We start from the raw sequence: 15,625 nt of genomic DNA, 5'->3' as shown, positions 1-15,625 counted from the left end.
ATTAAGGATGATCTCTCTAGAAGGAAGCTAATGCAAGCATTTGCAAGGTAAAGAAATACTGTTGTTTAGAAGGATTGTCTGTCTGCCAGGGCTTCATATCCTCATATTTCTGATTATGTGCATAAATTAAAAAATAAGCTGATAAGCATGGTGAGCCTAATTGCCCTCTGCTTCAAAGTATCGAGGGAGCCATGACTTCGTGAAATAGTTTGCTGCTCGTGCGCAGTAACTTCCAGGATCTGGCTGAAAGCATATTATCAACAAATGCTTTCAGTATGCTGCCAATAAATGATTGTTAAGGTGGAGATGATGAAATCATAATTAAGAACAAATATAGGGCTGTTGCCACTATTTTCAAAGCAAAAGTGCTAAATCCACAAAACTTACAATTAAACAGAAAAGAAATTCAAATACTTTAAGCTGTGGAAATATGTGGAAAGGGGATCCAAACTTCCAAACTCTTTTCTGTTGCCAGCTGCTCTGACTTCATGTGTAGTTAAAGCTCGGAAAAATATGGTGCAAATTCTTTTTTACCTTTTTTCTAATCTTGCTGCTTAGAGTTAATTACATCATGGAGGTGTTTGGCTTTTTTTGTTTGTTTTTTTTTTCCTGCTCCCACCTGTGTATTTAAGGATAGAGTTAATCTGATAAGCATCTTCATGGATTTGCTGGTATAGTTCTTGTGGAGAGAGATTTCTCAAAATGGCTACCAAGTGAGGGCAGTAGTGGCTTCATTTTCACTGAGAAATTGGTGTGGGGTGTGTGTGTGTTTTGTTTTTTTTTTTTTTTTTTTTTTGGCAGTTCTTTCTAAAGGAAGGATTTTGTGTGTGTTTAACTTGTTAGATGTCCTTGTATAGTTCAGCTTCTTCTGAACTGTGGAAAATAGTAGGGGAAGGATGAAGAAAGGTGACTATTAATAAGGTAGATTGGGGGTGCATTCTTTTCTGGACACTAACTTCATTGCACAGCCAGATGCTCCGAATTCTCCTCCCTGTCTCACTCTTCCATTTTTCTTGAGCACTGCCTCCCTTTTCCTGCTTTGAGGCTTCACCCAAATCTACTTTTCTTGCAACTAACTGCCCTCCTTGGTACTTTTTCCCTCTTGCCAACGCTTCTTAGGAAGACACAGGTCTGACTTCCCTGTTGCCCTTTCTTACTCCCCTTTATCTCTTTTGGGACATTGGCATCTTAAGCTATTGCGATATAGGAAGATGATCAGAGTGAATAAGGTGGTTTTTTTCTCTCTCTCTTTTTTTTTTTTTTTTTTTTTTAACTAAAACATGCTTGTTGTGATGAGCTGTGGTGGTTAGCAGTGGCTCATACTGGTCATTCTGACAACCAGGTGCCCTGGATTCTACCCTTGATCTTTTGTTTTATTTATTTTTCTCCAAAGTCTCAGGCCTAAAATGCATGTTAAAACAGGAATTGATTACATGCAGAATAAGATGATGATTGCAGTTGGATTAGGTAGGTCCTTCCGACTGAAACTATTCTGTTACATTGCATTTAACTTGATGGCATGTCCTTGTCTGGATGTAGGATTTTGCAAGTGTCACCAAATACAGTATTATCTTCTGCTTAATGTTTGAGAGTGGTTTCTTGCTTTGTTTTAAAGTTGTTTTGTGGCCTGCACTTCCCTCTTTCTGCCTTGACTCTGCATCCTAACACTCTCCTTTGTTATGCCTGAAAGTGGGTGCAACTGCATCTGATTGAAACTTATTGGTATCTTTCAATATTTGGTCAAGTGGCTGTTCAGTCAGACCTGTGATCTGACTTGCCTGTAGCTGTGTAATTTGTAGAGCAGATCAAACAGCGTGGCTGGAGTGTGGTGATGAGCTTTCAGCTGCAGTGCCTCCTCCTTACATTGACAAAGGCTGATGGTGCAACTACTCCTTTAGAAAGCAACTTTTGCACAAGATGTAGTCTTAAACTCTTTGAATTGGTGTGGCTGTCAAGTGAAACAGTCCTGCAGTCTTCCTGGCTGCTGTTCCCATTCTCATGTTAACCCTTTCCTTTCCTGCACAGATATATGATCAGTTCCTCTCTGGCTGCACAGTGCAAGCTGGAATGGAGGGGCAGCTTGGGCAACTGTCCCAGCAGTTGTTTGCTGGAAGCTCCTTCCCCTTCCCCAGAAGCTTATATTGTTTCAGCATTCATTCAACCTCTTTTGAAAGAGGTGTGCTGTTGATAAGGTTACTGTTAAAATTGCTTCAGTGCAATTTTATGTTGTATTGCTGTGCTCAATCAGGGCCTTGTAGTGTCCATTGTATTGTGTCACTGTAAGCATTTCTGTATCCATGCAGTGAACTGATCTGATTTGATAAATAGCTTAGCAAAAGTGGCCATTTTTAGATGGCTTGCTGTGCAGGACAGACACTCTTGTGCCAGTATTGTGCAGGTAAAATGAAGGTGGACAGCTGAGAACAGATAGCTTAAGTCTGTGTGGCCATTGGAGAAGGTGTGGGAAAAAAAAAAAAAAGCTTGTCAAGGTACAACTTTGTAGCTGAATCAGGGATCTACCTTTGTTTTTTGGCGTCCTTTTCCCTGTCACATCCTGTTCCTTCTGCCTCCCCTTCAACAGAAGACAAACAAAAATCCCTCAAATACCTTACAAACCAGAATCCTGGGCTATTTTTCAGTTGGATCAATTCTTTGATTTGTTTCAACACAAACATCTGTGATGGTAGTGTATGACTGAAGGAGTGGTGATGGAGTACTTGGTTACAGTATGGGTAATGTCTTTTGACCTGGAGGTTACCACTGTTTCCGTAATAAACAGGCTGATTTAACTGTGATTATGTTGGCTCTAGCAGGCTTCATATAGAGGTTAGGTAACTTGTAGCAGTGTCTTGCTCCTGATTGTGATCTTCCCTGCGGTCCCTTTCCTTGTACAGTTACGTGACAGCTTTTCAATCTGGGAGGGCTGTGTAGTCCCTGAAAATCGACAGCACCCTGGAGCAGGTGCTGCCTTGTTGGACAACCTGCCTGCAGGTTATACCTGGTTTCCTGGATGTTTCTTGAGAAAGAGGATTGACAATTGTAGACTCTGTAGTTGTTGGTGGTAGGAACATGTTCTCACCCTCAGCTTTTCCTAAGGCATCCTTGGAGTACAGAAGAACTGAGCTGTGCTTATGAGACTTGAGGAAATACTGACTGTAGTATGCATATGTCTTATGATGGCCATGAATATGCGTATTTCCCAGGACCAGTGGATCTTACATATTCATGGTAGGTTCTGTTGTGAAATGGAGGGGACTGTGATGCCGACTGTCTAAAGCAAAGTGGCCTATTTGGGCAGAAAGCCTGAGGACCGCAAATCTAAGCAGCAAAGGAAAAAATGTGCCTAGTATGGTGTATATACTGTTATACTGTGAAAACTCCCAAAAGAGCAAATGAAGCTCCCTCCTCTAAGACACTGAAAAAGTGACTAAATGTACCTGGATGTGGCCCTTAAGAATAACTGTATTTATTGTGAGGGAAGGTTGTTTTTCATGAAGTCTCATTACATACATTCTCTCCCTGGCTGCTGTTGTTGAGTGGTCTGTGTTGTAGTAGGTCACATTTAGCAAGCATGTCACTTGGTCAAGAAGTATTGTCAATCTTTATCCTTCTTTACAGGTTTGCAACAGTGAGGTACGACCAGACAACCAAGAACATTAAAAACCAGTTCATGCATCTGACCAACTACAGTGTCAACAAGAAGAGTGGAGATTATGTCAGGTACTTGGCCAGAAAGTGGTACTTGATCTCTAGAGGTTGAGCCAATTTACCTAAGTTGGTTTAAGGCTGGTGCAAGTCCCTAGAGGTAGGCCAGCGGTGTCAGCTGCCTTGTCATTTATTTCTAGCTGTGATGATCCTGAAGTAGAGGATTATGGAAACAAGTGGAGCATGAGTGCAATCCTGAGGTACTTAAAACAAGAGGGGAGAGACACCGCAGGTCAGTAGAGATCTTGTTCTTCTATTCTTTTGTTGGATCTTAATCATCTCACTAGTGCAAATCCAAAGAAGTGAGGGAAGAGCCCGAGTGAGTCCCATTTAGCACCATAGCAGGGTGGAGGGAAGCATTGTTCCTTACAGCTTACTCAGTAGAGCTGTACATTTATTTTTTATCCCCAGAGATGAGTGTCATCCCCAGAGATGAGGCCTCCCCCTTCCCTTTTGCAAATACTATTCTGGGACTTTCTCAGGACGTGTTTCTTAATATTTTACTTACATTTCCCGTTTCTTAAGGTCATTCCCTTCCTTCTAAAAGCTTCCCTCCCTCTACTGCTCCCATGGCCTGTTCAGTCTGATGAGTGACCAACCTCTGGAGAACTGTGCCAGTTTGAATGACTCTTGGATGTGGTGTCATCTTTCCATGGCTCAGGTTTTTGCTGGGTGTTTTCATTTCAGTCTGTGTTTCATATAAAATAGCTCCCTCTTCCACACCTTTTCCAGGTCTGCTGGGAGTAAATGCATCTGCAGAGCAGAATCCAGGTATATCCTTTAAGGGATAAATTACCTGTGATACTGAGGCATCAGTGATGCTACTGATAGCAGCTATGCCCATATTGCAGATGTTGCTAGGGAACACTTAGATGTTGGAGGAAGAGGTTTGAATCTGGCTTTCAGATGGAAGTAGACTTTTTCCCAGTCATATGCATACATGGCTGTCCAGTCACTTGCACCATATGTTTTCAGTAAGCTGTGTATGCATAGTTGTTTATATTGATACATTTCTCCACCCCAACCTAAAGTATAAAACGTGTACTTTTAATTATTAAGTAAATTCCTGAGCAATGCAACTGGGTTTCTCTAACTATCTGTTACAAGTCTTCTTGCACCTTTCTCTAATGCATCTGGTTCTGGCCATAAGGAGGCAGAATGCTGGCTGGAAAGTGCTGACCTTGTCTGGGCTGGCAAGATTTTTGTGTTCTGGGATGTTTATGTGCACTTAGACATTCTCATGCTGCGTTGCTTCCACTTAGTTGTCTTCTGGCACAGAAGTTCACATTGAATTTGCTTACATGCTCCTCTGTAATTATTCAGGTCCCTGCATGTCATCATCTTAACATGAGAAATAGTACTTGTAGGCCTAAATCAGACTCTCTAGTTAAGTGGTTTGTACTAGATGTTCTTTGGGACAGGGGTTACCAAATGTGTGGGTTTGCTGGAGGTCTGTGTGTTTACTTGTGCTCCCCTTGAGGGATGGAGAAGGCTCTCCTGTCAACCCTACTAACTTTTCAGTCTAGGACTCTAGTGTTCATTCCCTCTTCCTTTCACTTCTCTGTTGCTTGTCCTTGAAAACAGAAACTAAGTGTGGTGTTCTTTCTGTTGTGTGACTCATCTCAAGCCTGGTGTAGAATCCAGGCCTACATCTAATGTGCATCTTTTCTTGTCTTTTTCTCCCTCTGTCAGCTGAGATTCCTGTTCCTGAGCTCTGTTTACAGGCTTATACAAGAGCTGGAGAGAGCTTGGTGAAACTGCAGATTATCTATAGGTCAACAGGGCTGAAAGCTGTCACCAGTCCTATCATTTTGAAATGATTTGTGAATCATGGTATGGGAACAGCTGCTTTAGAGGAAGGTGCAACATCACAGAACAGTTGTCTCATAAAAATCCACAAGAAAAATTTTTATAACTCTGTAGCTATGACTTATTCTCTGTAGTTTAGGGTCTTATCTCGCTGACCCACTCTTGTTTAATCCTTCCTAATACTCTGAGTGGGTGGTGATCAGACTCCAGCTGACTTGTGCTGATGTGCTGGCCACATGTTTCTGCTTGCTTGCACTGTACATATACTCACTTTTATCATTCTCATTTGTGAGTATTTTCGCATGAGGATACTTACGCATGTATCTATAAATACTTATGCTTGCATGGATTTCCAGACATCATTGCTTTGTCATCCATAGGCTCTCACGTGCTTTGATTCACAAAGGTATCTGTCCATATGCTTCTGCTCACGTTTTTCTAGATATTGTGTGCTATTTCACAATCAAATTTTTTTTTCCCCTACTTTTATTTTTTTTCCTCCTCCCCTCCTTGCAGCACTGATGGCCAGCGTGGAAGACCTGATTATCAAGGCTGTAGTTTCTGCTGAGCTGGCCATTGCAACAGCCTGTAAAACTTTTCTTTCACATCGTGGCAGCTGCTTTGGTAAGGCACTGGGGGGCATCTTTGTTGATTAAGTCTATGATTACTGTTTGAAACTTCCAGCTTTCTGATGCTACAGAGAAACATGCATTCCCTATTGCAGGGAAGCTGGATACTGGTTTTATTTTCACTATAGGCCTCTGTGAGGGCAGGGGATGTTGAATCATAGTGACCCTGTGTTGTTCATCAGACTCTCATGCTATAAAATGGGAAGATGAAAAGGGACTTGAAAGGAAACTGGGGAAGTGCTGGAAAGTTGAAGGTACTGGCCCACTAGTGCCTTTGCAAAGGATAGTTGTGGATGATTAAACATCCCTTTAGAGAATTTAATATTTTCTGTTGATCCATCTAGTCTGATGTAGTTCTGAAATATTGTCCTACGTGCATCTGAGGACTAGGGAGGAATGTGTAATGCAGTGGCTGGAATGATGGTGGTGATATTGCTTCTGGGCTTGTTCTTGTGTGAAAGTACCACATGGTGGCGTGAAAACCTATTTCTGGCAGAAGCTGGATGCAGAACTATGTGCTGGCAGAGGGATTTGAGAACTCGCTGGCTGCAGTTGCTGGGATGAGGTCCAGAAAGCAGCGGCTGGTACCAGAGTGTGCCTTCTCCCGCTTTCCAGTGGCTGCTTCCCAACCTTCCCGAAAGAGGCCTCCTCCTGCTGTTAGCTGCCCTTTGCTCATGTGGATACACGCATGAAGATGGAGTCTTGGGGAAATGAGTCTAGAATTAGTCTCAGTCAGTGCTTAAACCAGATATTAAGCTTGGCTTAAGCTATCCTGTGTTTAGGGACTTATATTTAAACTAGCTGTGACAGGTAAATCCATTTGTGTGGTCCTTGCATTACACTTGGGTATTAACAAGTCTGCAGCTTTCAGCAGTTCAGCGTAAATGCTGTCATCTTTGGATATTTGGGGGTGATGAGACAGTGAAGAATCAAGGAGGAGCAGTAGCTGATATTTTGTTTAGTTTTCTGCCAAACTAGTTACGTCTCTGGCTTTAGCTTCTCCTGACTATGATGCCTTTATTCAAGCTGGAGAACCTTGACATACATGTGGGATTTATGAGTTAGGTAATAGTTTTAGTGAAGTAGCAGCTTATTAGGTACAGAAATGTCAACAACTGGACTGAAAAAAAATGCACACCAGAAAACTTACCTGCCTCTTTTTTTTTTCTTCTCCCTTTTCCTCACTCAGTTTTGTCTCTGGATTCCTCTGAGCTGTGTATGTGGAAACTTAGGTTCCTCATGTATTTTCTGCTGGGCCTGCCTGTGAGGTTATTCCACTTCCTGCTGCCTCCCCAGGGCTGGACTAACCACCCTCTCAGATGCTCCCCGACAAATAAACTGTTTTGTTCCATTTATTTCAGTGTAAACATGAATTAAGAGCTTCCCAGGAAAGAGAGCTTAAGTAGGAGCCATACTGCTTCCCTAGGGAGCCTGAGGCATTTCCAGAGCTCAGTACTTTCTGCCACCTTCCCCCACAATTAAGTGGTGGTCCTTGTCCGAAGGATCTGAACTGCCCTGTTTGTGCTGTATGGCTCATTCTTCATCCACGTATCTTGTTCTGACACTCTTCAGTTGTGCCACTTTTAACCCTTTTGTATTATTAAAAGAGGCAGTTTTTCTATCTGGAAATGTTCAGAATGGCTGAGTTCATAGCTGTTACCATGAGGGAGAAAACTGGGAATGACTGTTTCAAGGCAGCATGCAGAGGCTCCCAAGAGCCTTTATTTTCATTCTGGGCTTGAACAATGAAACTGCCTGTGTGTCCTGAGAAAGACTGATCATTTGAAAAGTATCTTGGACTTCAGAAACCCATATCTGAGATTCAGATACAGAGGTAGGCCTGGTTTGGAAAACTTCTAGAAAATATTACTAAATGTGTATTCTACTCTAGCCTTTGTAATGCTATTCTAAAAAACAGGACTCCATTACAGTGGCCACCTTCTTGCTAGAAATTAAATCACAAGTACATATTTATCTAGGTTAGGTTGCCCACTTTTTTTCTCTAACAGTTTAGCACTGCTGTGGTCCTTCATTCATTTCCCAAGTAAATGTTGTTGTGTGTGTTTGGTTGGTTGGTTTGTTTGTTTGTTAAATGTAATATACTTGTTTTCTAGGTTTAAGGGAATAGGCTCCATTTATGGCTTCTCCATGTTCTAAAGTAAGACTTGTGAGACAGTCTGTATGGTTTCAGCTACCCATGCTTGCCTAAAAAGTGAGAGCGGTAGGTCAGGATGATTCTTTTTCTAATATCAAAGCCAAGTGCTGATGACAATTTGCGGAAAGATTGTAGTGAGTTCTCATTTGGCCATGTCATGTGAGCTGTTTACTGCATTCTAGTAATCAGTTCTCAGAGGACTTGGGATGCTCAGTAGTTTTGTACCTCTGAAGTGCATCACAGAAAGTAGTGTAAGTACTATGTGATTTTGCTGCAGCCTTGTTCATGCATTGTTTTTAAAAATGCGAGCGCAAGCCTCTGTTTTGTTCTTGTAAAATTCCTCATGTAAAATTAAGCTGCCCCCCCCTCAGTGGGATGAGAGGGAGAACTGGAAAAAAAAAAAGGTAGACCTCTTGGTTTTAAGATACAGAGTTTAACAGGACAGAAAGGAAAATCATAATAATAGAATATTATAAAATGAGTGATGCAAAATACAATTGCTCACCACCTGATGATCAATGCTCAGCCCTTCCCCTGGCCAGCTTCCCCCAAAATATATGCTGAGTGTGGTGTCATATCCCTTTGTCCAGTTGGGGTCAGCTGTCCTGGCTGTGCCCCCTCCCAGCATCCTGTGCATCTGGCACCATGTGAGAAGCTGAAAAGTCCTTGACTACTTAGCAATAACTAAAACATCAGTGTGTTATCAGCATTATTCTGAATCCAAAATGCAGTACCATACAAGCTTCTGGGAAGAAAATGAACTATCCCAGCCAAAACTAGGGCATAAAGCCAGCCTAATTTCCACCAAGACTCCTGTTCTTTGATGTTAGCCTTGAAGATGGCCTTATTAGCTTTTCTGAATTCAGAGTAGAAGAATCATTCTGAGTCTGATTTTGGTATAAGTGATGAGCCTGATTCTGATCTTCACCAAAGAAAGCAGTGACTTATGTAGAAGAAGGGCAAGCAAGATGGTAAAAAGTCTTGAGAGCAACATTTATGAGGATTGGCTGAGGTCACTTGGTTTGTTCAGCTTGGAGAAGTGGAGACTGAGGGGTGACCTCATGGTAGTCTACAGCTTCCTCAAAGGAGACAGCAGAGGGGGAGAGAAGGTTCTTTACAGAGAGGGTGGTTGGTCACTAGAACAGATTTCTCAAGGAAGTGGTCACGGCACCAACCCTGTCAGAGTTCAAGGAGTATCTGGATGATGCTCTTGGTCTCATGATTTAGTTTTTAGTCCTTAGAGGAGTATGGCGTTGGACTCGTTGATCCTTATGGCTCCCTTCCAACTCGAGGTATTCTATGATTCTCTGAAGTTCCACTTAAATTTGAGAAGAAACTTCTTCTCAGTGAGGGTGACAGAACACTGGAACAGGCTGCCCAGGGAGGCTGTGGAGTCTCCTACTCTGGAGACGTTCAAAACCTGCCTGGACACCTTCCTGTGTAACCTCTTCTAGGTGTTCCTGCTCTGGCAGGGGGATTGGACTAGGTGATGTTTCCATGTCCCTTCCAATCCCTAACATTCTGTGATTCTATGTAGGCACCCGAAATTAGTCCAACTAAGTGTCCTTCAGGCTTCAGTAGAAGGAAAAAAGGTTGAGAAGTCGCCTTATAAGTGATGGACTTTCTCTGGTTACCCATTGTGGAGAAAGTGCCTCTGAGTAATGTGATTACACATTTGGCCAAGCTAGTATAACAAACTCTGGCAGGTGCAGGCTGCATCTTGTGAAGCAGACAAGAATGTCAACACGTGCAATAATCATGCCCCCTCTTATTGGGTCCTTTCCTGTAATAACACTGAGAGATGAAGCCTTTCTCTGTTAAAGTTATCTAAAAAAGGGAGTTAAGCTGTATTACTTGGAGTGCAAGGCAACTTGCCCCACAAGACTGCATCACCAATACTTTCCCCAAAGCCTTTGGTGTCCAGAGTAGAGGGTTCTATTCTGTTACTTGATATGACACAGTGTGGCCTTTTGCTTATCTAAGCCTAAACTGTTATGCTAGCTTGTTGTAGAATAACAGGAATGATTTGAGACCTGACTGTGATAGCCTTAAAAATACAGATTTGTTCGAGTCCCCATAGCTGTTAAGATGTGCTTTACCAGAGTTGGAGCAGGTACTGTACCATCACTAGAAAAGGTGATGGAGTTAATTTAGAAAATACTATGTAGTCTCTGAAGCCTCAGGTTTGGCAGTGTGTTCAGCAAAGCAGTACATCCATCACTATACTCTTAGAAGTTTTTCTCCCTTGCACTGTCTGGTTGCTGCTTTGGGTGAAATTGTAGCACAGTTAACTTTTCTAACTGAAGCTCCTTGATATATGTTGTCTATAAGCATGGTCTGCAGGATACCTTTAGTTAAAGCACCGAAAAGGTAGGAAGGAAAAATACTCTAATTTCAGTGGCACAGGTGTAGTTCCTTGTATTAGGAACATCTGTAAATATGCTCCTGCTTAAAATGAGATGATTGTTTTTTATTGTACAAGCAGATGAGTTAGGTATGCAACATTTTTTTTCAGTGTATATGCGTCCTTCATAACCTCATTTTGCCTCCATTCAATTGCAGAACCTGTACTTTGCAGTAAAGCTGCTTCTTTTTCCCTAGTGAACAAGCTGAAAACAAAGACCAGAATTACAGCGACCCTCTAGGAATTGAGCTTATTCATTCTGTGCAAAATCATGAAAACATTGTTTGCGCTACCGGGCTATCACTTCTGGCTTAGTTTCTAGACTTGCAGAGAACAGCAAATTCTTTAGGGATATTTTCTAAAAGGTGGTGCCAGTGAAGTCTTTGACAGGACTATAAGCCAAGTTTGGAATACATGGTAGTTCACCAGAACCAAAAAGCTTGAAACCATGTCTCTAGCCTTCCTCTTAGTCTTGAATAATGGCACTGGCAAAAAAAAAATCTCTGGCAGAAGTGTTGCTGTTAGACTTTGGCCTGAAGCTGGCCCTTCTCTTGGGAGGATGGGAAGCTCTGTCAGCAATGACTTCTCTGTGGGGGCCGGACGGGAGAGCCAGGCTGTTCCTGCTGAGTCTTGGCAACAGCTGGTACCTCCTGATGTAATTCCAATCTCTTTAGCGAACGGCAAGGGTGAAACATGTTTCTGTGGATTGTGTAACAGTAGCAAGAGGAGGGAATCAAGGGAAGGCACTGTGGAAATTTGATATCTTAGTTTCTTCTATTCTTCCCTTAATAACAATAACGATGCAAGGTGGGTTGTCATAAACCTACCATTGCCACAGCGTAAGGCATGTGTTTCTCTTTCAGTCATTCTCTTTTTCTTTGCTCTCTCTACAGAGGGAAATAACAATCTTGCTTATGTTGGTAATTGCAGAGGATCTACTTCTGACCTTGCTATGCTCGTGTGACTGTACATCTTTGTGCTGCCTATGTATTTATTTTTACAAATGATAGTGGGGTTTCGTAGTAGAAAGGATACTTCTGTATGTAATTGAAGTAGCGCATCTTCCAAATGTGGAAGAGGGCCAAGGAGATATTTCTAGGATAGCTGAAAACGCAGGTGATTTATGTTCTGTTTGTGCCCTAGTATCATAGGCAGATTTGAGAACCCCTTTGTGCTAAGTCCTATGTGGGAACCTGTGAGGCTTGATTCTGTTGCCAGAACATGGATATTACATATCTCCTGATCATGCCCCGAGGTAGCAGAAACATCTCTCAAGGTGTTCTAGATATGACCTACAATACGTGAGACTTGGGGCATTATGCAGCAGTAGTGGAGTCTTCCTAGGATGCATTGCAGATCACATTAGATATGTGTCAACAATGGAACTGAGTCAACAGGGATATCCCAAAGAGTTTTCTGTCCTAATAAACAAGGGAAAGGAGAATAAAGCACCAGCTATGTGGTCAAGGCTAGCTGAGGTCAAGAGGTCACTCACATGTATTTGTAAAAGCGGATAACTGGGTGGGAAAGAGGGAGGTTCAAAGAGCAAGTGGTTTGGAGGGGAGGAATTGTGGGAGAGGAGGACAAAGTCAGAGGAGCCAAAATACTAGCAAAGGTCTTTTGAGGGGCAGAGGGAGAGAATGGCCAGCAGCAAGAGCAGCAGCAGCCAGTCAAAACAAAATGCTCTGCTTCCTGCCTGGGGCTGGGAGGTTGCAGACCAGCAGCTGCCACAGGCCCACTCACCGCTTCTCTGCCTTGGGCATCAGTGTCTGGCCACTGGAGTTTGCTATACCATTAAGAGTTGCAGGTCTTCACCAAACCTGAGATTTTATTTTGAAATAATATATCAAAATCATCATCAGTTTCTTTTGATCAGAAAGTTTTGTTAATGTTTACACTTATAATCCTCACCTCCTCCTCTTCTCTCTGCTGCAGCCTTTTTTGTCTGGGGAGTAAGAGAGCCAAATGTAGATTCAGCCTCATTTCTTTGGAGCAAACCAACTCCTTAACTCTCTGCTGTTTTGCTTCCCACTCAATGTCTGGCTACACAGTCTAGAAAAGCAAGCAGGCAATACTCACTCTGCTGCCATTGCCTTCCTTTCCAAGTCTCCCCCACAGCTCATTAGCTTCCTGTTCTAAGCTACATGAGCTCTCGCACAGCTGTCTGCATAGGAAGAGCTTGTCAAGCAGTCCAGCTCTCTGGAGCCAGCTTCAATGTCAGGCAGGCGACAAAAGGCCAAAGCCAGAATTCAAGGAAAGCAGCATGGCAAAGAAACTCTCCTGCTTTCACTCCCGACACTAGGGAACTGGTTAATTCCATGGAAATCCTTCTTCTCTGCCAATACCCTGTTCTGTGGTCTTTCGAAAAAAATGGACATAAGTTACTCTGATGATCATTAGCTGTACTTCTTGATGCTGGAAGAGGGAATTGCATTAATGCCAACTTCTGATTTGCAGTCTTCTTTGTGTAGCATCCTTCTTGCGACTCTTTCCAAACTAGAGAGAACGTGTGTATAAAGTGAAACAATAAAATCAGCCTTGGAATGGGAAGCTGGCTTCAGTCTGACCTGTGTAGAGCAGAACACATCTAGCAGATGTAATATGTTATGAATGTTTGAGAAACTAAGGAAAAAATATTTCTATAGTGGTTTGCTGCAAAGTGGGAAGCTGTCAATAAGATAGTTATGAGAGGTTGTCCATGTAGATGGAGCTGCTGAGGAGAAGACTCTTGTAGTCCCATGGGGATCTTCTACAAAACCATACATGAATAATTGAAAAGAATATGATGCTTGAAAAAAACCAAGATTTTCTGTAGCTGTCTGGAACAATTAATATAGGGATTAAACCATAAAAAGGAGAATGAAGTTCTGTTGTGTCCAGGATCCAATGGAATAAGTAGATGGGACCTGCTGGGCTTGTGTCAATTCTATGTGAAAACAAGTAATAGAGTTCTCCATGAACTGCAGTTTGTGGATAGCAAAGAATTAATTTTTCCACAGAATACTTTTCTAAGGCTCATTTTCTGTTTCCCTCTTTCCCCAAGAAACAGAATATATTGAATCTTGATTCTGAGGAAGTGAAATTTCTCACTCTTGGAATGTTATTATTTGTTCAGCCCTAGAGATTTCACTGGATTTAAAATAAATTATATGGATAGGAACATGATAGAGACTAATGTTCGACCTTACCTGAATATTTAAAGGTGCAGTAAGGTGAACTTACAGTGTTTGCTGTGTTTTCAGAGCTGTATGGTTTTGATGTCCTTATTGACGATACTCTGAAGCCCTGGCTGTTGGAAGTAAACCTATCCCCATCGTTGGCCTGGTAAGTGATTCCCAGTTTAATATGAGACTTGGACTGTTGCTAGAGATGGTTGTCCTTGAAATGTGTGGTCCTAGGAGAGCATGATTTCGTGATGTCTGCAGAGTATTTGTTCCACGGCTAATTGACAGAGAGGATAGTCCTTTGCTTTTTCTTTTGCATAAACAAACTAATTGCAGCAGGCTTTGAAATAACGCAGTTGGGATTCCATTTTCTTTTTAATTATTGCTCTTCCACAGTCCATCATCATTGCTAACACTTCAAAATCTCCCATTATAGATGAATTTTGGAACTCTCCAAACTCTTGTGTGGGGTTTCAATACCCTTGGCTGAGTAGAAAGTTTAAGATTTTGGAGTCCAAGCATTTTGCTTGACTTGAGGACATAGATGTATGCTTGGGCTCAAACTTTTGGTCTAGTACTCTCTTTAGCTAAAATCTAAAGAGTGAGTGTTCTTTTGGCCCTTATGCTGACCCTTAGACTCTAATGAAACTTCAGGATTTATTTTTGTACATCTCCAGTTATGTGTGTTTTCTGGACTACTGTTTAACTTTACAGGAGCACAGATGACAATGCACTTTTGTAGTACTGTGAGTAATATTTCAGTTACGATGGTATAAATAAGCTTTAAGTTATATGTTCCTGGAATAACCAGATCTGACCTTCCTCTTGATTTTCTTTTTTTCCTGCTTCTTTATCCTGCATAGAATTTTTGTTTTAATACACTGTCCATAACCCTAGCTTCTACAGTACCCATTTTGTTTTCAGGTGCAACTAGAGCGTTTCCACAACATTTAATTTCCTTGTTTGGTGGTTTGTGCTCATAATAATACAGACTGAATTATTTGCATCCTTTACTACTTAAAACTCTAATATCTACATCTTTTGCTCTGCTTTGTTATGATTGGCATTTTCTTTGCCGAGCTGTTGACATCTATCACTGTGCTGCAGAACGTGGCTGATTTCTCTGCTCCCAAGGAGCCTGTCTGATCTGAACTGTATTCATTGATGATTTTTTTTTTTGTTTTTACCCACTGTATAAAATGATGGATGCTTTCTGTCTGTCCCAACTGTTTGATCTCTTCATATCTATCACCTCCCCTAATCATTTGTTCCCATCCGTTAGAACTAACCCATCTGATTTTATGATTTTATGTGGAAGATGCATAGGTAACTGTGGTTTTGAATAATTCTATGACAGCAACCATTGTCTACTCCATGAAATGTAGTGTAGATCTATTCAGAGAAAATGTTCCTAGCCAAGCAGAGCTAAAACAAGACTGTGTGTTGCTGCATTAGAAGACTAAAGCTGTGAAAAAGGGTAAACTAACTGAATAATCTGTTGCTATTTCATCTTTACTTATGTATGTGAAAAACACCTACTTTTCCTCCTTTGTTGATTATGTCTGTGTTAAGGACCAATACAAAGAAACTATATTGGAAGATATCTTGGATATTGAAGCATTCCTCTCATTTAATGCCAGAAAAATAATGCCTCTTGTCTTGTGTTGCATGTGGTGATAGTGATGCTCCTTTGGACCTGAAGATCAAAGCTAGCATGCTCTCAGATATGTTCACCCTTGTAGGTGAGTGTAACAAAAAG

General features: G+C 41.7%; 1 protein-coding gene across 4 annotated transcripts in view; it reads left to right on the top strand.

The window, feature by feature from the left end:
• TTLL5 (tubulin tyrosine ligase like 5) overlaps positions 1-15,625 on the top strand; it is a 136,361-nt gene that overhangs the window by 22,142 nt on the left and 98,594 nt on the right. For 3 of the 4 annotated variants that reach the window (XM_082058448.1, XM_082058449.1, XM_082058451.1), the window contains exons 10-15: positions 3,619-3,720; positions 3,846-3,937; positions 4,438-4,476; positions 6,031-6,138; positions 13,945-14,026; positions 15,547-15,608. In XM_082058448.1, coding sequence (XP_081914574.1) covers positions 3,619-3,720; positions 3,846-3,937; positions 4,438-4,476; positions 6,031-6,138; positions 13,945-14,026; positions 15,547-15,608 — 485 coding nt within the window. The remainder of the gene's footprint in view (positions 1-3,618; positions 3,721-3,845; positions 3,938-4,437; positions 4,477-6,030; positions 6,139-13,944; positions 14,027-15,546; positions 15,609-15,625) is intronic. The other variant, XM_082058450.1, reaches the window with a different exon arrangement.

Source organism: Streptopelia decaocto (assembly GCF_964273445.1).
Source record: "Streptopelia decaocto genome assembly, chromosome: 7".
NCBI classification, from domain to species: Eukaryota; Metazoa; Chordata; class Aves; order Columbiformes; family Columbidae; genus Streptopelia; species Streptopelia decaocto.
This window is presented reverse-complemented; position numbering and strand designations above follow the sequence as displayed.